The sequence below is a fragment of the Myotis daubentonii genome, chromosome 10 (genome assembly GCF_963259705.1).
Source record: "Myotis daubentonii chromosome 10, mMyoDau2.1, whole genome shotgun sequence".
NCBI lineage: Eukaryota > Metazoa > Chordata > Mammalia > Chiroptera > Vespertilionidae > Myotis > Myotis daubentonii.
The window spans coordinates 22,780,074-22,803,447 of NC_081849.1; the positions used below are offsets into that span (position 1 = coordinate 22,780,074).

General features: G+C 40.0%; 1 protein-coding gene across 4 annotated transcripts in view; it reads right to left on the bottom strand.

Moving 5' to 3' along the window:
* The window catches only part of TNPO3 (transportin 3), a 111,246-nt gene that overhangs the window by 28,468 nt on the left and 59,404 nt on the right, over positions 1-23,374 (bottom strand). For 3 of the 4 annotated variants that reach the window (XM_059711751.1, XM_059711753.1, XM_059711754.1), the window contains 9 exons: positions 19,292-19,438; positions 15,485-15,592; positions 13,433-13,524; positions 11,316-11,455; positions 10,051-10,242; positions 7,413-7,504; positions 6,413-6,489; positions 2,478-2,538; positions 1,339-1,515 (listed from right to left, as the gene is read on the bottom strand). In XM_059711751.1, the coding sequence (XP_059567734.1) occupies positions 1,339-1,515; positions 2,478-2,538; positions 6,413-6,489; positions 7,413-7,504; positions 10,051-10,242; positions 11,316-11,455; positions 13,433-13,524; positions 15,485-15,592; positions 19,292-19,438 (1,086 nt within the window). The remainder of the gene's footprint in view (positions 1-1,338; positions 1,516-2,477; positions 2,539-6,412; positions 6,490-7,412; positions 7,505-10,050; positions 10,243-11,315; positions 11,456-13,432; positions 13,525-15,484; positions 15,593-19,291; positions 19,439-23,374) is intronic. The other variant, XM_059711752.1, reaches the window with a different exon arrangement.

The following is a 23,374-nucleotide window of genomic DNA, read 5'->3' on the forward strand; positions in this document are numbered from 1 at the left end:
AATAAGCATGGCAATCACTCAGTAAAACTTCATTTACAAACTACAGGACCATCAGCTCTAGTTTACTTACCTCTTGTTTATGGGACTTTTAAGAATAATTTTCATTTATATCACATGTACTGACTTTAGAACACACTTCCTATGTAAGGTCCTGCCCTACTCTATTGGTTGGTCACATACTTAATTAACAGGAATAAAAAAAACACAGTATCAAAGTCATGAGATATCCTCCAACAGCAAAGGGACTTTAAAATCAAGTTATATTAGAAAGTATTACACCAACTGGGACTCTTAACTAGAGGTGGACACAGCCTAAATGCAAACATATACTGTTGTACTTAGAGTATAGAAAATCACTAATATTAAAATTCTATTAAAATATGTACCTGTACAAACTTTAATCAAATCTACAATTTAAGGAGGCGAGTTCATGCAAGTGTTAACTGACACTGCACTAGCATGACCCTAGCTGAGGGTGCTTCCTTAAGCGTGAGTACCAGGGTACAGAATTTAAGGTGGCACTTACTGTCAGGGTCAGCTTCTGAGAGTGTGCCGCCTTAAAATCTGCACTGTCTGTACCCTGTCCAGGTGGAGGAGAGTCGCTTTACGTTGGGTGGGTTGTCTAGCAGTTTTCCTCACAGCATGAGTGCAAAATTTAAGAAGGCACTTGCTTAAGAGTCCTACAAATGCAGGATTGGCACTGGCCTGGCCTCCCTCAATTTTGTGCACATAGAACCTCACTTGCCTCAACCTAGTTCTGGCCCTGCTATGCGGTTAACATCAACACAAATTACTTAGTGAACTAAGTCACTAGTCACAGGTATCTCTGAACTAAGCCACTAGTCATAGATATCTCATAGAGAGTAGTTCTAGGTATAATCTTAGAGAGCTTCATGTAGTGAGTCATACATACCATCTTAATAACATATCAATCTTGGTCATTAAGAGTCAAATTTATACCTTGACAAATAAGAAACTTATGTGAACTGTGTTCAATATAGTTAAAAATCCCTTTGGGCCAAGAAATAGCAAAATTTGACTTACCACATTTAAAAAAGGGAAATTAATGTAAAAATATTTAGCACTGGTATACAAGAGCTGAACATTAAAGTCATTCTCTTTTCCTAATTTCACACTGGAATGTATTGCTAATTAGACTTCACTATACAGATAAGATTACAGACAACACACCTACCACAGGCACTATTTAACCTCTTTCAAAGAATTTTTTTTCATATTTAATTAATACAAAAGTGTTTTATCACCAGAGTTTTTGTTCCAAAGGCTCCTATTTCAAACTCTGTACAGTTTTCATTTTCCCTCTCGAAGGGAACTTACCTGTGTGACTAGTGGCTGCAGCAGGGCTGCAGATCCTTTGCCTACACAGCGAACAGCAAAGCGAAGGCATCTGCAACAACGCTCTACAATCCGATTATCGGCCCGATGCTTATTTAAAGTCTCAGATAAAACTGGCCATATCTGAGTCAAAAGTGAAAAAGCACAAGAAAGAAAGAGCTGAAAAAAAAAATGCTTTCAAGTTGGTAACATTATATTTGGCTTTCAAATAATTTGGAAAAAGCTTTCATTGTAAGAAACACACATGGCCTGATTTTGATCAGTATATGTATGTGTGTGTGTGTGTGTGTGTGTGTGTATACATGTGTGGAGATTCAACATACTATTCATCACTAAAACACAACTGCTTCTTAAGAGAAGCACAATGACTCTTCAGAACAGTAAGAGGAGCATGTCTGACTTTACTAGAGGACAAAGATATGCATTTTCCTAAACTTTGAACTTCCTAATTTAGGGTGGAAAGAATTAGTACAAGTTACAGAGGAAGAAATGTTTAAAGGCAGTTCCAAAAAGTTGGAAGATCCTAAACAAAAGGACTAGAGTACAGGAAATAGCATTATTTGATACTGTTGAACACTTAAGAACATTTGGTGTACCCACTGTCCTGTAGTCTGAAAAACAAGTACTTCTCCCATCTAGGCCCAACCCTGCTTAGCTTCCGAGATCAGATGAGATTGGGCGTATTCAGGGTGGTATGGCCATAGACTTTAAAGCACTTTTCAAAGCATACTTTTTGATCCTCACATTACCCTCAGTGAAAAAAGCATAAGAAAAGTATGTTATCAATAGGAAAGCTAAAGCAATGAAGGCTTAATTGGCTTTGTCAAAAAAAAAAATGTTGCTTGTATTAACCAGGCCTCCTAGCAACTCTAGGATTCACACTCTCTCTCACTTCTTTGGCCTTTCAATGAATTTCCCATAGCCTATTTTCTTTAAAAAATCTAAAATCAAAATTATTTATTTGTATGGTTCCATTCCTCTTTTCATTGGTATTTAATCTGTATCAGCAAATTAAAACTTCCTATGAACCTAGAAGAAAGTACCTTCTCATTCTAGTTACCCACAGCATTGCAAGGAAAAAGGAAGAAAGTCTTGTACCACAGACATTTGTTAACACTTACTTCTTGAATGACTTTTTGGCACGGATGAGTCTGCCCATTTTCCACAATGGGATTAGTGTGTCTGCAGAAAGACAAATGGCCCAAATTAGTGAAAGAACAATTTCACTGAGGACCCAGAGCCCTGTCCCTGGTTAGTGTACTTAGTATCATCTCACAAAAACAACAAGAACAAAAAAACAAAACAAAACAGATAGCAAACTTATTTTTAGGACTCAAAACCATTTCCTCTATTGCAGCAGTTCTCAACCTGTGGGTCGCGACCCCTTTGGGGGTCGAACGACCCTTTCACAGGGGTCACCTAAGACCATCGGAAAACACATATATAATTACATATTGTTTTTGTGATTCATCACTATGCTTTAATTATGTTCAATTTGTAACAATGAAAATACATCCTGCATATCAGATATTTACATTACGATGCATAACAGTAGCAAAATTACAGTTATGAAGTAGCAACGAAAATAATTTTATGGTTGGGGGTCACCACAACATGAGGAACTGTATTAAAGGGTCGCAGCATTAGGAAGGTTGAGAACCACTGCTCTATTGCATTCAAACAAACACAAGCAAATAGTCTTAAATTATCCTATTATTTATTGCCACCTTTAAGCGACTTCCACTAGATTCACAGTGGTTCTCAACCTTGTGGCCCTTAGAATGCCTATTTTAACTTATTCCACATAGGCTTTTATGCAACTATTATTCTACTATTCCAGTTATACATATGGGCCTCACATATAAATTATGAAACTCAGTAAGCATCACTCTTTGAACATTGTCACTCAAATACTTTTTTAATCATTAGGCTCCTCTTGACTTCAAAGAAGGATTAATTTCACCAGGTTACTAGAGAGACTTTATTACTGTTTTGTACCCACAGTTTCACAATGCGTCTAAAAGTATGTGTGGTCCTTGGAATAGTAAGCAGCAGCATCTGGGAACTTATTAAATACTAGCGGCCTGGTGCATGACATTTGTGCACTTGGGGAGTAGGGGTGGGGTCCTTCAGCCCAGCCTGTGCCCATTTGCAATCCAGGAGCCCTTGGGAAATGTTCGACTGACAGCTTACGCCCACTCACCACAGGGAGCGGGCCTAAGCTGCAGTCAGACATCCTTAGTGCTGCTGCAGACCGCTGCTGCACTCGCAAGCTGTGAGCCCAGCTTTTGGCTGAGTGGCGCTCCCCTTCTGGGACCACAATGACCACCAGGGGGCAGCTCCTGCATTGAGCATCTGCCCCCTGGTGGTCAGTGTGCGTCATAGCGACTGGTGGTTCTGATATTGTGTCTATTTGCATATTAACCTTTTATTATATAGGACTAGAGGCTCGGTGCGCAAAAATTTGTGCACTCGGGGGGGAAGGGGGGGCCCCTCAGCCCGGCCTGTGCCCTCTCACAGTCTGGGACCCCTCGGGAGATAACAACCTGCTGGCTTAGGCCTGCTCCCGGGTGGCAGAGGGCAGGCCCAATCCCTAGGTGCAGCCCCTGGTGGGGCTCAGAGCAGGGCCGATTGGGGAGTTGGGGCGCTGCCCCCTGTCATGCACAGAGCAGGGCGGATCGGGAGGTTGCAATGCCACCCTCAGTCATGCTCAGGGTAGGGCCGATTGGGGGGTTGGGGCACCGCCCCCTGTCACACCCAAGGCAGGGTTGATGGGGAGGTTGCAGCGCCACCCCGTCATGCACAGAGCAGGGCCAATCAGGGGGTTGGGGCGCTGCCCCCTGTCACACACAGAGCAGGGCCCATCAGGGGGTTGGGGAGCCGCCCTCTATCACCCACAGAGCAGGGCCGACCAGGGGGTTGGGGCACCGCCACTCTCACACTCAGGGCAGGGCCGATGGGGAGGTTATGGCTCTACCCCGTCACACACAGAACAGGGCCCGTGGGGGAGGGGGGGTTGGGGTGCCGCACGCTGTCACACACAGAGCTGCAGGGCGATCAGGGGGTTGGGGAGCTCCCCCCTATCAGGCACAGAGCAGGGCTGATCAGGGAGTTGGGGCGCCTTCCCCTGTCACGAACAGAGCAGGGCGGATAGGGAGGTTGTGGCCCCGCCCCCTGTCACACACAGAGCCAGAGGGCGATCAGGAGGTTTGGGTGCTGCCCCCTGTCACACTGATCCCGGTGCCGGGAGGCCTCTCAGTTCCGCTGATCCCAGTGCTGGGAGGCATATTACCCTTTTACTATATAGGAGAGAGGGCTGGTGCATGGGTGGGGGCCGGCTGGTTTGCCCTGAAGGGTGTCCTGGATCAAGGTGGGGGTCCCAACTGGGGTGCCTGGCCAGCCTGGGTGAGGTGCTGAGGGCTGTTTTCAGGCTGGTGGGTGACTGAAGCTCCGAACTGCTCCTTTTTTTCTTTTTCTTTTTTTTATTCTTACGCCAGCTTTAGCTCTGGCTCCAGCTCTGAGGCTTCTGCTGCTGAAAGCAGGTATCTGGTTTGTTTGGGTTCTATTATCGAAACACTGTATCAACTCCAGCTCTGAGATCCCGGCGGGCTGAAAGCAGGTTTCTGGGGTTTTGTTTAGCTTCTATATTTATAACGATGTTTCAAACTGCAAGTTCAGAGGCCGGCAAGGCAGGCGGGGAACGTTGGATTCCTCTGTCACTGAAGCAAGCAAGCCTCATGTTAGTTTCAAGCTGCCTGGCTGCCGGCTGCCATCTTGGCTGACAGTTAATTTGCATATCTCGCTGATTAGCCAATGGGAAGGGTAGCGGATGTACGCTAATTACCATGTTTCTCTTTTATTAGATAGGATTATTATATAGGATGTAAATTCTTAGGTTCTACCCAAGACCCAATCAATCAGACAATCAGGGATGGAACCCAGCAATCTGTGTTTTGATAAGTCCTACAGGTGACTCTGAAGCATGTTTAAGTTTGAGAATCACTGATCTAGAGACCAGAATTAATTACATTTTAAAGGGTCTTTTGACACCCTTTCCCTCCCTGGACCATGTCACATGACCCATGGACCCAGAGTGAGCAGACTGGGGAAGGTCAGGTGGGAAGGGCAGACTATGAGTCTCCCCAAGGGACATGCGACCCTGTCTTCCCTGTCTGGGACTCGGAAACCCTATCCTGTGGAGAAAATCCACGGAGGTTCCCAGTTTCTCCCAGGCCATTGCCCACAGTGGCCTTTCAGGTGGACTCTCGAGTGGGACCCCACCAACCCTGAGACCCATGACTTCAGCACCCATGACTGTGCTTCATAATGAGGCCTGCCATCACCCAAGGTCACTGCAAGTTGGAAGCCTCGGTCCTCATTGCCCTGCTCTGCGAGTGCTGACATCACCAGCTCCTGGGTGCTGAGGGTCCATTTTAGGAATTTTGCTTCTAACTGATTTGGGTGCACTTATCTTAGTGGCTCAGAAGGAAATGAAGTTTTTTTCCTCCATGAAGTCTTTGATTCCTTAGGGATAATGAAACTATAGCTGAGGGGGTAGCAACCTAATTTTACATACTGCTTTCTACCTTTCATATCATATTTCTCTGATGTAAAATTATTTGACATAGTGGGTGGGAGTACAGGACAGGTACAAGTTCTATTGTGGGCATTTTCATAAAATCACCAAAATTATGAAGGTAAATATCCTTTAACTGTGATTTTTAGGAATTATCCTTTGTCGATACTCTTGCACATGTGCAATGATGTGTGTGAGGTTTGTAGATTAAGTTGAAACAACCTAATGTCCATCAGTAGGGGATTGGTTCAATAAAGTACATCCATCCATACAGTTTTTAAAAAGAGTCTTTTGACAAAGGTCCACCAAGAACAAGTTCTTAGAATTTGCCTTTGCCCAAGACTTCAGGCAATGATCTTAATTAAGTATCCTGACAAAGGAGATTATAGGGAAACAAAACAACCACTAGCTTACTTCAATACACAAGGGTCTCATTTGTGCTTTTAACCCAAGACAAACATCTAGAATCTCAGTTCTTACCTAAATATTACTGCAAGACGATCTAAGAACACAGTGGGATCTGAGGATATACCATTGCTGGGCTCCTGAGACAACAGCTGAAGAGACAGACATTAACAGTCATTACACATACAAACCTACAGCAAACACTGCAACATACACCCTTACATATCAACCTCTGTCTCAATCTCTGTCTATTTCTGTAAAGTTACTTAAATGGTGCAAACTTTTAATTCATATTGTCAAATTACTTTCTTCCATATCACTGCATCCTGGCCAAGACTATATATTACTAACATTTTAATATATATTCACTGTGGAAAGGAAAACATAATTTAATTTTTTCCATTTATTTATTTGTATTATGATTGAGACATTATAGAAATTATATATTAAAATATAGTTTATATATGGTTATGTATTATGTAATCTATATTATATTCACATTCCACTTTAGCTTTATATATATTTTTTTGTTTTTCTTTCTTTCTTTTTTTATTTTTAGCTTTATATTTTAAGAGATAAGGCAAGTTGCCCCTTATTCTTCTTTCCTAAAATTTCCACCATTATATCATTAGGGGTGAACTTCAGAATCATTTTGTCATGTTCTCCTAAAAATCCTATCAGTATGTTTGCTGTTATTGCACTATACTAGTACATGTAATTTGAGAAGAACTGCCATCTTTACATATTCTTCGAGGAAACTTGGTAGGTTATGGTTTTGATTGCTAACTTGAATGGTATTTTTCCCATTACATCTTCTAAATGGTATTACTGACATTAGTGAAAATCTATTCATTTTTAAATACTTCTGTGCATGCAGCTACTTCAATAGACTTATTAATTTTAAAAACTTCTCAGTTCATTAAAAAAAAAAGAAAGAAAAAGAAAATTTTTCAGTTCATTCTTTTGGCTTTTCTACATAGATAAAAGATCACATGTAAATTATAATTTTGACTTTTCCTTTCTAACATGTAAATATGTTAATTTGTTTCACACCCCCTTACTTAAACGAACTCACCTTTTTCAATGCCATAACCTGAACAGAACATAGTTCACTAAGACATTCAGTAATCTTCTCCAACGGTAATCTGGCTAGAACAAGTGCTGTCCCTGAGAGACAAAGGAAGGTACAGATGAAGAAAATAAACATTGAATTGAGGTTATTCATTGGTCTACAGCATGTGGTTAACAGAAAAGCCTGATTGGTCCTATTCTTTCAAAAAGATCAGCACTGTTTTTATAAATTGCAATAGTTTATTACTGATGGTCAGTTTTTCTTAATAGCAGCCTACTGGTTTAAAAATGTTTAAATTTATCTCCCCTTCCAATTCCTTAAAGACTTAAAATCTCCTCCACAAAACCAATACCAAAGCTATTTTTTTAAAATATTTTTTATTGATTTTAGAGGAAGGAAGAGGGAGAGAGAGGAACATTAATGATGAGAGAAAATCATTGATCAGTTGCCTCCTGCATGCCCCTTACTGGGGATCAAATCAGCAACCCAGGCACGTGCCCTGACCAGGAATCGAACCCTGACCCCCTGGTTCATGGTCAACACTCAACCACTGAGCAACACTGGTAGGATCCAAAGCTATTTTTATATAGCACAGTACAATAGCTCTCAAACTTCCCAGAGACTCTGATTTAGTAGGTCATAGAAAACCTTTGTTTCTGATAAGTACCGTAGGCAATTTTTATCATCAGAGAAATTGAAGAAATATAAACATAATATATTTTTTACAAGAATGGGCTGAAATTAGAGATTTAATTCTTTTCTACCATAACAGAATCTATGAACGGGGTTAAAGCATTCTTGCTGGGCATCAATTTCTTTACCTATAAAATGAGTGCTTTGAACAGAATAGTAGTAGTTAAGCCTGCCTCTTTTGTTGTTTTTAAATAGTTGCAAAAGCCCCTTTCCTTACTTTTTCCCCAAATGAAATCTTAATTTGGGGCTCTAATAAGATAGATTTGAAAAGAAAAAAAAAGGAGGTAGTTTAAGGTTAAAGTGGAGACTTGGCTTCCCTCTTTTCACAATGCCCATCAACTGCGAAAGCATCACCCCCCAAACTCAAAGTATGATGTGTTAGACAATGTCCCTTCTTGGCCCAAATTCCTTGACTATCTCTCATCTTCTAAAATTTCATTCAACAAAACAGTAATCCTATATAATAAAAGCCTAATATGCTAAGTGTCTGGTTATCTGGTCATCCATTCAACCAATCAAAGTGTAATATGCTAATGATGTGCTAAGGCCACTCAACTGCTCGCTATGACGTGCACTGACCATCAGGGGGCAGACGCTCTGACCAGTAGGTTAGTTTGCTGCTGAGGTCCAGCCAATCGGGACTGAGCGAGATGGGCTGGACACGCCCTGGAGCCCTCCTGCGGTCCCTCCCCAGCTGGCCAACCTCCCGCGTCCTTCCCTGGCCCCAATTGTGCACCAGCGGGGTCCCTCAGCCTGGCTTGCACCCTCTCACAATCCGGGACCCCTCAGGGGATGTCGACGAGCCGGTTTGGGCCTGATCCCAAGGGACCCCACTGGTGCACAAATTCGTGCACTGGGTCTCTAATCAATCCATAAATCTTCAAATGAGAATAAAAAACGGAATGACTCTTCCTAACAGGCTATTAGCCATGGATGTATAGACTTTTGTTTAAAATTAGATTTTAGATGAAAATCTAACTTAAATATAATTGTTTCTTTTAATTCATTCCTACAAAACAGATTGTAACTAAAAACAGTTTTCTATGTCTAGACAAGAATACCACTGAAAACTGGGATACCACATTCTATTATAGGTCAGATGTCACTTCAGCATAAAGGTTAAATCTTTCTAGAAAATGACAAGATAGCAACAATAACCACAGTAGTAGTTATGAAGAATATATGACTCTGATTTAATATCTTATTATCTATGCCTATAAAGGGAAACAACAAAAACCCATGCTACAAAATCTGTCTTTGAAACAACGCAGGTATATTGGCTGGTAAGGAATCTAGTCATAGAGGTGAGAAAGGACAGAGCTAGCTCACACATAAGGTCATCCAATATTGCCAGACTGTTTGCCACTCACATTGGCTTAAAAAATGCTGTACAGTTCCTATTACCCAATTTTGTATTTGATATACTCCCATACCTTCTCAACTACCAGTTGTAAGGATTTCACTATCTCACAGTCATTTGTTTTCAGAAAGTTTAGTTAGAAAGCATTTTCTTTCTAAGAGTCAATAAACTGTCAACAGTTAATCACTCATAGAATAAATGTTCATGTTTTCATAACAATCTTTCAAATATTTAAAAACAGCCATCATGTTTAAAGTCTATTCTAAGTCTTTTCTTCCCTAGCCATAATATCTCTAGTTCTATTACTCTGAGCTTCATCATCACTCTGGCTGTTTGCCTCCAGATAGGCAATCACTCAGTGTAAGCTGATCAGTTAATGGTTAAAGAACATTAAGGGACCAGGACCCTCTTGGCCATTTGTACACATATGTATGTACACATAATCAACACCCTTCCCTCTGAATGGAAAAGTCACTTTCCCCCATCACTAAGTAAACTGGTACTGAAAAACCAGGATATGACTATGACCAATAACCCCCAGAAGTGGCTTAGAAGAGACTGCTCCTGGTTAATATCGTAAGTAAATACCTTTCAACAAGCCCACAGCAGCTTCCGGAGACAACATGAAGGAATCGAGGGAACGGGCAATCTCCAGGAGTCCATTAAAGTGCTGAGCCATGTGGTCTCGGCAGACAGAACAAATGTTATGAATGGCTTTGGCTGCAGCAGAAGCCAGAGGCTTTTCACACAGGCCTTTCATCAAATAGCCCAATACAGGGTCTAAGGAAAAAAGCCATACAGTGAAGTTTACATATTTGAAACTCAAGGAAAATGTCTTGTTTACTATAATAGATGTTTACATTCTCTCTTTTTTTAAAGCAAAAGAACCATTTTTAAAAATGAATGGTGTTCAAACCCCAATATATAAAACATAAAAATGGAGCTGATCTCACTGACACAGTGTCTGGAAGCCCTGAGTCTTAGTCATCTTCCCATCTCTTTCCTCATGGACAATTAATTGCTTCTTGTTGCTAGTGCTTCACAGAGCACAGTTTAAAAACCACTGGTGGATATGACCATCCAAGGATCTATATATATAAAAGCCTAAGCAACTGGCCAACTGGTGGACTAGTAGCTATGATGCACACTGACCACCAGGGGGTAGACGCTCAATGCAGGAGCGGAAACCACAGGCATGGAAACATGGAACAGACTGATGAATCGCAGAGGGAGCGGGGAAGGGAAGAGGGCAGAAAGAGATTAACCAAAGATCTTATATGTGCACCAGTGGGGGTCCCTCAGCCTGGCCTGTGCCCTCTCACAATCCGGGACCCCTTGGGAGATGTCAGAGAGCTGGCTTCAGCCCAGTCCCCACAGGCCAGTCCGAGGGACCCCTCCGGTGCACGAATCTGTGCACCAGGCCTCTAGTTAAGAATATAAGAAAGAATGTAAAGCTCAGAGAGCTACCATTATACTCACAGGTAAATCACTTTGTAAAAATAGCTGACATTAATAAGAACAATGATAGTTATCTAAAACTGACACTTTTATACTCGCTTCTTTATAGTTATAAAGGCCTTAAAACATGCAGATGGATCTTTAGCACTTCTGGAAGAATTAATTCATGTTCCATTTTTTACAAAATATAAGTGTTCCAAGAAAATGGATTATAAAGGTGAATTTCTATAAAGCAAGTCAACTAAGGAATAACTCATAAAATATTTACTTTCAGTGCCTAGAAACATTCTACCTAGCAATATGAGAAAGCAATAAAACAAGAGCAAACAGAAGAGAAAGGAAGAAAATCAGAAAAATCAGATGCAGCAGGGGCTGAGGGGAGAATTCACACATACCAAGGAAATGAGGATTTCGGTCAACCACTTCGCTCATCTCTCCAACCAATTCAATGCTGGTGTATCGCACAGCTGTATGTACAGTCTCTGGGAGACGGACAACTCCTTCTAGGACCTCCACAAGCGTTGGATTGTTCTCCCTGAGTACAGAAAGCAAGCACTCAGAGTTACTGATTTCAGAGATTAGGTTTTGGCCAAGAAACAGGCTGCAATGATACAAATCATTGCTAAAGGGCTTCTTTCTAAATAATTAACCATTTGGATAAAAGTAATTAACACCTGAGATGAAAGGTTTTTAAATCCTAAGAAAAGGGGGGGGGGGGAGAGAAGAAATGGAAGATATAACTGTTTCAGAAGAAGCACACTGCTCCTTAATCTTTTGAATGCCAGTGTCTAAAGACACATTCTGCTACCAAATAAGGCTCTTCAAACTAGAGAGGCAGGCATTTACTATGGATGCATGTCTTCATTTAAAGAATCTGTTTTATTTATTCCTATATCTGCAGCACCTAGAACAGTGCCTGGCACATAGTGGGCACTCAATAAATACTGCTGAATGGCTAAGTAAATGAATGAATATTTCTTGTAGACCACTTTTTATTAATTGTTATTCTCCAAAAGATTTCTTATAGCTGGATACTAGAAACTTTAAGAACAGTTAAGCATGAGTGGGCCAATTCACTAACTAAAGGAACAAGAAGAATACAAGCTTAAGAAACATAATTACAGGCCAATATCCCTGATGAACACAGATGCTAAAACTCTCAACAAAATATTAGCAAATCAGATCCAGCAATATTTTAACAAGATCATACACCATGACCAAGGGGGGTTTATTCCAGGGATGCAAGGCTGGTACAATATTAGCTAATCAATAAACATGATATATAACATAAACAAACAAACAAAAAGAACACAAGCTGCAAGAACAGGTAAAGGAAAATAAAGTTAAATAAGTACGTTCCACAACTCCATGGATTTATTTTTTCCTTTTTCTTATCTTTTTTCCCCCCACTCCCCAATGCCAGCTAAAGTTATTTAAGCAGAGTGAGGATGCCTCCAAAGTGGCAGGACATAATCCAGAAATAAAAGATGTTTAAAATGTAAATAATATTATGATTTTGAGCAAGAGCACTCCCTGCTGATAGTAAGTCCTTTATATACACTAAAAAATTACACTCATGCAGATGGCTTGTGATGTGGATAAATAAAAAACAAAATAAAATCTTATCTCATTTATGCTTTATGTTTCCCAGGGACACTAAGGTAATTACTGATACTCTTACCTTTTTTCACACCAACACGTGTCAGTTAAAATATTAGTGATTTTTAATAATCTTCAGGCTGTCACTGAAGTTTGCAAATGACACCAAAATAGGTTTAAGAGCAAATAGAATAGAATGTAATTCAGGACCAGAACCTCTTAATAGAGAAAAACAAACCTATATTGTGTCCTTGAATATTTACTAAATTAGAAACAATATAAGATTTAGTTGACTAGGCCCTGCAAGGCAAATAAAAAAGAAACACTGTACTTTTTACAAATACATGCCTTAACCATCTCTCCAACCAAGGCCCTGGATAGAGAACTCAACTGTAGAGGTATCTGATCTTAATACAAGAAAACCAGACAGATATTAACACCAATTTATAAACTCACAGCACAAAGTAATCTGTTTTTAGGAATCCATGTTAAAATCATAAATAGAATTTCTATGCTAAGCAATAACAAAAATAATTGCATTTTAGATTTTGCTACTCTTTTAGGTAAAATGGTACCTATGCCTTGCCTCTCTGAAACTCACAAATGACTAAGACAAAAAAAAAAAGGAGAATAGTATTTTTGATTATACCAACTTTCACAAAGGAACCTCGGTTAGAAAAATAAATCAGCATTTTAGCATCAAGAACAAAATAATTTTTACTTTGGGAAATGTGGTTAAAACCTGGATATTAGCAATGCATACGACTCTGGACTAGACTCTAGAAGTCAGAAGATTAGACAGCAATTATAGAAGACGTTCTAAGAGTTTCCAAACATATAACACATGAGAAAAATGGTGTAATTTTCCTTCTTTTGATAAGAGTTCCCAGCAAAAGACTTATTAGACACTCACGGATCAACACTCTTTGCTATAGCAGCCATGATAAAGAGAACCGCTTCTGTCACCTCCCAGGGTGGGTTGCCTTCTTTCAGAGTAGAATATAACTAGAGAAGAAGAGGTGGATTATGGATCCATTAAAAGGAAAACAGAATAGAATTCCAAAACAAACAAAACAAAAACCCTGTTAGTTACAATAAATCCAGGCCCTGACTTCTAAATTGAATTATCTCTCCGAGTCAGAGAAGAATATGATTTTCATTTTTCACAGTTTCACTAATTATTAATCTATAAGTAACTAGTAATTTAATATTTAAAATAAACCCATTTAGGTCCCCAAGGATATACCAAGATTACTGTCTGCCCCCACAGAATGAATATTATAGAAAAAACAAAACATATTAATGAGTGTCTTTTCCTGGTCCTGATAACAACTGATAAATACATAAACACACTTAAATTGAGACACAATATAAAGTCTCTATATATGCACTGGCTTTACATTTCTATTGACTACATCAAACTAGTAGTACAGATTGAATTCCTAGAATGTAGCTGTCTAAAGGCACCTATCACAATACCATGTCCAAACAAGAGGGGGTGGGGAGAGACCAAGCAGAATATTCAGAGATGTCCAGAAATTTCCCAGGGTATATCCATCTGGAATGTGACTGGGTGTTAATCTAAATAAGATTTTTGCAGTCAAATAGAAGACACTGCTAGGGAAGACAAAACTGTTGTTATAGGACTTCACAGAGCCTTTAATATATCATTTAAGTAATTTCCCCATTTTAATTGATGATGGATCCTTTTTTGCCAAAGAATATCTCATGGGACTGGTATTCCACAGAAAATATCTTGAACAACACTGATGATTTATGTCCAATTTGTAAACTGAGATCTGGAGAAGAATAAGTAACTGGCCGCCCCAGGCAGATGGCACAGTTGGAGCGTCAACCTGTACAATGAAAAGGTTGCGGGTTCAATTCCAGGTCAGGGCATGTACCTAGATAGCGGGTTCGATCCCCTGTCAAGGTGTGTACTGGAGGCAACCTATCGATGTTTCTCGCTCTCTCTCTCTCTCTCCTTTCTCCTCTCTCCCAAATCAGTGAACATGTCCTCAGATAAGGATTTAAAACACACAGACACACACACACACACACACACACACACACAAAAGAATAAGTAACTTGCTCAAAACCATGGAGCCAGTGAGAGAACTGAAATCTGAACACAGGTCATCTGCCTGTGATGTAGGGATTTTATACTCCTTTTTAAAAATCCCCAACCCTTTGTAGTTAGGTCAATAAACACGCTTTGCTTAATATAAAGAAAAATAGTTATAGTTTTATTAACACTTTCTAGATCAGATTATGCCCCAAAATACACAAAATGTATGGGTCACAAAAATATTAGGTTAGTTCAATATTGCTGACAAAGCATCAAAAGTATTATTTCAGATCTTAAGAGTGTGATCAAGCAATATGAAAGCCACCTGAACTTATGCTAATGTTAAGTGATGTGGAATGGTGATGATCGCAATCTTATGAGGTAAAGTGTTACTCACTGATTGTGAGGAAAACCACAGGACTATGATTCTTCTACTCTAGTAAAATCACCTCTGGGATGAAACTGCACAGGAACCTAACCATAAGTATGGACAAAAGACAATGCCAAATAACTGAAAGAGTTGCCAGGAGTTGATACATAATTATTAAAGCATACAAACTTGCTATTTTTCCTGGCTAGGTCCAAATTCCCTATAAGTATCTTAGGGCTTTAAGGTTTATCTATGATCTTCCACTCCAGCTGGACAAGTAGAACAGCTCTCATTAGCAAGCGTCACAGAGCAAACTATAACTGAACCATCCACAGACTGTAATTGGCTTGTAAGATAGTAAATAAACATAGCTACTATATGCCAGGCAGTGTGCTAGGCACCTGCATATCTACTGTCCTATTTAGCCATTGAGATTGAAGAAAAAAATGGAACATTTATAGAAGACACAGAAGTGAACAGAATTAAAGTGATCATTAAAACTGGTGAGAATCTCCGAGTGGGCTTACCTGAGCAAAACACTCCATAGACCCAATCAGGAAAATCAAGTCTTTCACCAGGTCTGATACCCTCATTCGAAACTCCCCAAAGTCATCTGTCTCCTCAGGAACCCCCTCCTAAAATATCAAATCAGATAATATTTGTTTTAAATGTTTTCACTGACCACTATACAATCAAGAAAAAAGAAGGCCATTTAGTAGACCATGCCCATTGGACCAAAGATAAATCACCTAAATCACAAGGATATTTTATTATAGAGCATCTTCCAAACATTTAGGTATTTCAAGTCAATAAAACATATCCTCTACCACCTTTACCAACTCTTCTTCTTCTACTACTTCATTTTTTTTTTTTTTTTCATTTCCAAGCTCTGCCTTACTCTATTGTTAGAAAATTTTAAAGGGATGGAGGTAGGAAGTGATCTGGAAGAGGTGGTAATTTAAGAGTTTATAAGTTCATTTAAATAAGTTCTAGCTTTTTAGTGCTGAATAAGCCTCTGAAACGTTATGGTTCAAGATCTACTAAAATTAACCATTATCCCAATAACTAGTCACAGAATAAATTATTTAAAAAGAATTTTGTATAGGTTAACAGACATAATATAACAAGTATAGTAAAATATTAATTGTAGAATTTAGGTAGTAGGTATACAGATACTCACTAATAAAATCATTTCACCTTTGCTGCTTATTTGAAAATTTTCATTAAAAAATAGAAATCATTTACATTTCAATGTTTCTTAAATATTTCTTATTCCAACACACTTCTATGAGTAAACAAAGGCTTACCCAATGGTGAAATGGTTAAGGGCATATATAAGAATCTTGGAACATGAAATCTGAAAACAGCCCTTAGGACTATTGAGAATTGATGATGTAGTTCAACTTCCTTACTGTAAGATGAACAAATTAATAAAAGTGAAGGAGTAAGGAGGAAAGGAAATGACGGCTGTCTTAGATGAGATAAAACACTATACACTTAACAAGTGTAGGAAATGAACTACAAGGGAAATGGTGCCACAGAACTAGCAAAGGGAAGAAAGGAATCGAGTCATTTAAACAAGAGCACCCTGCTTTTATTTACATTATCAGGCTTCTAAGTAAGATGTAGTTAAAGATAGTATTCATCAGTTTAAAAAAGTATTGAAAACCACTAGACTAGATCATCATTAAAGTTCTTTAGAGACACAAAATAGCATGACTCGAACAACAATGTTAACATTAAAATGAACAGAATAGACAGTTTTCATGTCAGATTTCATTGTAAGCAATGGGAAAAAAAAAATCCTCACTCTAGGTCCTAAATTAAAGGACAGGGATTAAACCAACCAACCAACCAAAAGGATGAAATAAATGCTTTAAAATTTGAAGAGACTATGCAAAGAATAGAAATTGAAGAGTTTTTGAACAGTCTATTTGATAATATTCCTAGTATACTTTCTTCTAAGCAAAAAAAATATTTAACTTTTGTGTTAGTTTAAATCCAACAACACATTCTGATTTTTTCATTTAGCATACCAGCTATCAATTTCAATAGTCATTTATTTTTAACTGCTACACAATGGTACATTAAGGTGCTACATCATAATTTATACAATTCTTCTTATACTGTTGTATGTGGTTTTACTTTTTTAAAAAAATAGATAATGCTTTCTATAAAATAGCTCCTTTTTCTTCTGCAAAATTTAAGGTAAATTCCCAGGAGAATTACTGGCTCAGCAGACTTAATTTCTTCGTAAACAGACCTAATACTCTTCAATATACATATACTGATTTCTTTAGTTTAAGCTAGTGACAGAAAACCTTCACATTTCATTAGCTTTATTCTCAAAAGTTCCTCTTCAAAACAGAACTAAAAAGAGGAGGAGGAGAACCAAGATGGCGGCATAGGTTAACGCCGGAGTTTGCTGCTTTGAACAACTACTTCAAAAGTAAAACTAAAAGACGGAAGGGACATCACCCAGAACCACAGGAACGCTGGCTGAGTGGAAGTCCTACAACTAGGAGGAAAGAGAAACGCATACGGACACTCAGAGGAGGCGCAGTGCTGAAAGTCAAATTCTGAGGTGCGGAGTGCGCGGAGTGGGCTGGCGGCGGAGGGCGCCGTTGTTGTTTTCAATCGGGAGGGAGTCGCAGACTCTGAGCTCCAGATACAGGCGAGTCTTTAGGGACCCAGACTCAAACGGAAGAAGCGGGACTGTCTGGCTTCGGTCAGAGCGAGTGAGCTTTCTCTCCGAGCTTTGCAGCGGGTGCTGGGACTCAGAGAGGCAGAGCCCCTGGGGACAGGACTGAGAGCCGCCATAACTGCTCTCTCCAGCCCACCCTGTTGATCCTGTGCGACCCGCCCCACCCAAGCCCTGCACAGAGGCATTTGCCGGATAGCCTCAGGCAAAGGCTAGATTAGCACCTCCCTAGAGGACAGAAGTTCTCTCACTGCTGACACAGCTGATTCTCATAGCCACTTGGCCTGGAGGTCAAACCCTCCCTGGAATTAGCTACAACAATCAAGATTTATCTATAAGACTGCGAACAAAGACCACTAGGGGGTGCACCAAGGAAGCATAACAAAATGCGGAGACAAAGAAACAGGACAAAATTGTCAATGGAAGAAATAGAGTTCAGAACCACACTTTTAAGGTCTCTCAAGAACTGTTTAGAAGCTGCCGATAAACTTAATGAGATCTACACGAAAACTAATAAGACCCTCGATCTTATATTGGGGAACCAACTAGAAATTAAGCACACACAGACTGAAATAACGAATATTATACAGACGCCCGACAGCAGACCAGAAGAGCGCAAGAATCAAGTCAATGATTTGAAATGCGAGGAAGCAAAAAACATCCAACCGGAAAAGCAAAATGAAAAAAGAATCCAAAAATGCGAGGATAGTGTAAGGAGCCTCTGGGACAGCTTCAAGCGTACCAACATCAGAATTATAGGGGTGCCAGAAGATGAGAGAGAGCAAGATATTGAAAACCTATTTGAAGAAATAATGACAGAAAACTTCCCCCACCTGGTGAAAGAAATGGACTTACAGGTCCAAGAAGCGCGGAGAACCCCAAACAAAAGGAATCCAAAGAGGACCACACCAAGACACATCATAATTAAAATGCCAAGAGCAAAAGATAAAGAGAGAATCTTAAAAACGGCAAGAGAAAGAAACTCAGTTACTTACAAGGGAATACCCATACGACTGTCAGCTGATTTCTCAACAGAAACTTTGCAGGCCAGAAGGGAGTGGCAAGAAATATTCAAAGTGATGAATACCAAGAACCTACAACCAAGATTACTTTATCCAGCAAAGCTATCATTCAGAATTGAAGGTCAGATAAAGAGCTTCACAGATAAGGAAAAGCTAAAGGAGTTCATCACTACCAAACCAGGATTATATGAAATGCTGAAAGGTATCCTTTAAGAAGAGGAAGAAGAAGAAAAAGGTAAAGATACAAATTATGAACAACAAATATGCATCTATCAACAAGTGAAGCTAAGAATCAAGTGAATAAATAATCTGATGAACAGAATAAACTGTTGATTATAATAGAATCAGGGACATAGAAAGGGAATGGACTGACATTCTTGGGGGGGAAAGGGGTGTGGGAGATGCGGGAAGAGACTGGACAAAAATCGTGCACCTATGGATGAGGACAGTGGGTGGGGAGTGAGGGCGGAGGGTGGGGCGGGAACTGGGAGGAGGGGAGTTATGGGGGGGAAAAAAAGAGGAACAAATGTAATAATCTGAACAATAAAGATTTAATTTAAAAAAAAAAGAGGAGGAAATTAAGATTTAAACAAGTAGAGAAGAGAACTTACATGGTCTGGTTCTAGCTGGCAGTGTCGAGCCAAGGCATGAAGTAGCCTCTGAATGTAAGCTTTGAAGATGCCATGAATAACTTCATCATTAGTTTTGTACAAATGCTCCCCTAATCGGTACCAAAAGTTAAAGGAGATTTCTACTACCTGTTAGAGAAAGGGATAATGGAATGGAATGAGTCTTATTATTAAGGCGATGTAGGAAACAAGATACATTTTTAAGTGGAACCAATTAAGAAACCACCTCTTTTCTAGTACATTTATTATCCTCCTCCCAAATTATTTTCCCATATTTGATTCCAAACTCCTTTTAGGAATGGCTTTACATTCCCTATTTACCCTAGATAACTTCTTCAACAGTATATTAGATTCTGAATTTAGAGAAGCAGATAGAAAAATGGAAATCTCTTCAAGTATTTTTTTCCCAAATTCTGAAATTATTTCATTTTATGTTTGAGATTGGAGAACCTCTAACCAGACAAACCATCTGCAAATATCCCTGTACATACCAACCTTGTATCACTTATATTTACTTGATTTCTTGAATGGGAGAGAAGGGGAAAAAAGACTTTATCCACAGCTTATCTTACTTATAGCACTGTTTAAAGAAGTGATAATTATTTGTAGTGCTATACTATCTCCCAAAAGTTTCATTTCATTTTATTTTTTAAAATTTATTTTGTTGTTGAGAGTATTACAGATGTCCTCCACTCTCCCCTTTGCCCCCTTCCACCCATCTCCCAGCCCATTCCAGGCCTTCACCTGTCTATTGTCTGTGTCCATGGGCTATGATTAATTTGTACTTCTAAAATCCTTCACCTTTTTCACCCATCTGTCCAACCTCTCTCCCATCTCATAACTGTCAAAATGCTGTCTATATCTATGAGTCTCTCCTTTGCTTATTTTGATTCTTAGATTCAATTGTTATATATACATATCTATTGCCATTTTATTATTCATATTCTTGATCATCCTTCTTCTCCTCCTTCTTCCTCAAGACCCTTTACTTATTTATTTATAAAAAATATTTTTACTGATTTTAGACAGGAAGAGATAGAAACATCAATGATGAGAGAGAATCATTGATCAGCTGCCTCCTGCATGCCCCCTACTGGGGATTGAGCCCATAACCCGGTCAAGTGCCCTTGACCAGAATCGAACCTGGGACCCTTCAGTCTGCAGACTGACGTTCTATCCACTGGGCCAAACTGGCTAGGGCAAGACCCTTTATTTTTTATGTAATACTGGTTTAGTTGTGATGAACTCCTGTAGCTTTTTTCTTGTCTGGAAATCTCTTTATATGTCCTTCAATTCTAAATGATAGTTTTGCTGGGTATAGTAATCTTGTTTTAGGTACTTGTTTTCATTTCTTTGAATATTTTGTGACACGCCCTTCTGGCCTGCAATTTCTGTTGAGAAATCAGCTGATAGTCATATGGGTACTCCCTTGTAGGCAACTAACTGCTTTTCTCTTGCTGCTTTTAAGATTCTCTCTTTGGCCCAACTGGTGTTGCTCAATGGTAGAGCAGTAATCTATGAACCGATTCCCAGGCAGGGAACATGCCCAAATTACAGTCTCAATCCCCTGTAGGGGCCATGCTGGAGGCAGCTAATCAATGATTCTCATCACTGATGCTTCTATCTCTTTTTCCCCCTCTCCCTTCCACTCTGAGATATTATTTTTTCCCCCAGTTGTCTTTAACCTTTGGCATTTTAATTATGATGTGTCCTGGTATAGGTCTCTTTGGGTTCATATTGTTTGAGACTCTGTGCTTCCTGGACTTGTATATTTATTTCTTTCACCAGGTAAGGGAAGTTTTCTGTTGTTATTTTTTCAAATAGGTTTTCATTTTCTTTCTGTCTCTCTTCTCCTTCCAGCACCTCCATGATGTGAATGTTGGTATGTTTAAAGTTGTCTCAGAGACTCTTTACACGATCTTCATATTTTTTTATTCTTTTTGCTCTTCTGATTGGGTGTTTTTGTTTCTTGATATTCCAAATTTTTTATTTGATTCTTAGCATCCTGTACTCTACTGCTGATTCCCTGCAAATTATTCTTCATTTCAGTGAGTGTATCCTTCATTTCTGACTGGTTTTTTATGTTGCTGATGTTCTCACTGTGTTTCTTGAAGTTTTCAGTAAGTTACTTGAGCATCCTTATAACCACTGCTTCAAACTCTGTATCTGGTAGTTTTCTTGCTTCCATTTCATTTAGTTCTTTTTCTGGCGAGTTCTCCTATTCTTTCATTTGTGGCATGTTTATTTGCCTCTATAGTTTGGCTGTTTCCCTATGGTTGTTTCTATGTATTAGGTAGATCTGCTATGTCTCTTGGACTTAGTAGAGTGGCCTTGTGTAATAGATGTCCTGTTGGGCCCCATGGCTCGGCTTTCCTAGTCACCTGAGCTGGGCAATCCAGGTGCCTCCCAGTGTGAGCTGTGCAGGTGCTGACCCTATGGAACAGGACTTGCTTCAGTGGGACTTTGGTGTGTCCAGCCCTTGACTGTGTCACCTGTGGAGATGGTAGGGTTGTAATCCAGTATGGTTGAAGTTGACCACTAGATGCACTGCTGGTTCTGGAGCCTACTGGGAGGTGCAAAGTCAGCCACTGCCTGTGCCCTCTACATGGGACCACCCACCATGAGCTACAAAGCAATCTGCAGATGGCTGCTACTTGTGTTAAGCCTGGAGGTGCCCAGGAGAGGCCAAGCTATGAACCAAGGCAGGCTGCCACTAATGCCGGGCCTGGGGCCACTTACTGAGAGGTATGGGGTGTGCTGAAGCCAGATGCTGCTTGTTTGAGATTTTAGGAAAGTCTGAAGCATGAGGCAAGAGAGACCAGTTGTATGGAAAAGCCACTGGAAATGGCTTGGATGAGCATGCACGTAGGGAGGGGCAGGATCTTAGGGAATCACCAGGGTGTGCCAAAAAGTGTGAGCCAGGTTGATGAAGATTCAGATATGGTGTTGCCCCTGCCAGCTTTGTGGTGCAGAGAGCTCATCAAAGCAACAATGGCCTCTGCCAGAACTTCTGTCTGGGAGAAAGCTGCCCCTCCAGCTCTTGCCCTGATTCCAAGCAAGTTACTTCCTCCCTGAATGTCCCAGGTTCCTTTCAAGCTGCTGCCCAGTGCTGGAGCTCAGAGGAAATGAGTCTGAGTAAAAGGGCCCTTTAATAGGAACTGCCTGAGACCAGCAAGCCTCTGTGTCACTTAGCCACAATCCCTGCTGGTTTTTACAGCTATAAATTGTGGAGAATTCTCTTCCTGATACTGGAACCCTGGGCTGTGGAACCTGGTGTGGGGCTGGGACCCATCACTCCTTAGGGAAACCTCCACAGCCAAGATATCCCTCCCAATTTTAAACTGCTACACATGAGAATGGGACCAGCTGGTTCTATAACTTCACTCCAACTCTCCACTCCTCCTACCAGTCTTGATGTGTGCTTCTTCTTTAATTCCCTAGTTGTAGGACTTGCATTCAGCTAGATTTCAGATGGTTGTGAATGATGGTTGTTTGGTATTTTAGCTGTAATTTTGATGTGGTTGTGAGAGGTGGGGAGTCCAGTATTTACCTACGCAATCATCTTGACCAGCCCCAAAAATGTTTTAACTGATTTTGAGAGAGAGTGAGAATGAGAGAGAGAGAGAGAGAGAGAGAGAGAGAGAGAGAGAGAGAGAGGTATCAACTTGTTGTTCCACTTATATATGGATTCATTGGTTGTCTCTTATATGTGCCCTGCCTGGGAATTGAACCGGGATCCTTGGTGTATCAGAAAGATGCTCCAACCAAGATACCCAGGCAGGGCAAATGTTTTTTGTTTTTTTTAAAAAATATTTTATTGATTTTTTACAGAGAGGAAGGGAGAGGGCTAGAGAGTTAGAAACATCGATCAGCTGCCTCCTGCACACCTCCTACTGGGGATGTGCCCACAACCAAGGTACATGCCCTTGACCAGAATCAAACCTGGGACCCTTGAGTCCGCAGGCCGACGCTCTATCCACTGAGCCAAACCGGTTAGGGCCAGGGCAAATGTTTTAAGTTTCATCCAAATCTAGATATCCTCATGAGATTATATCAAACAAATAA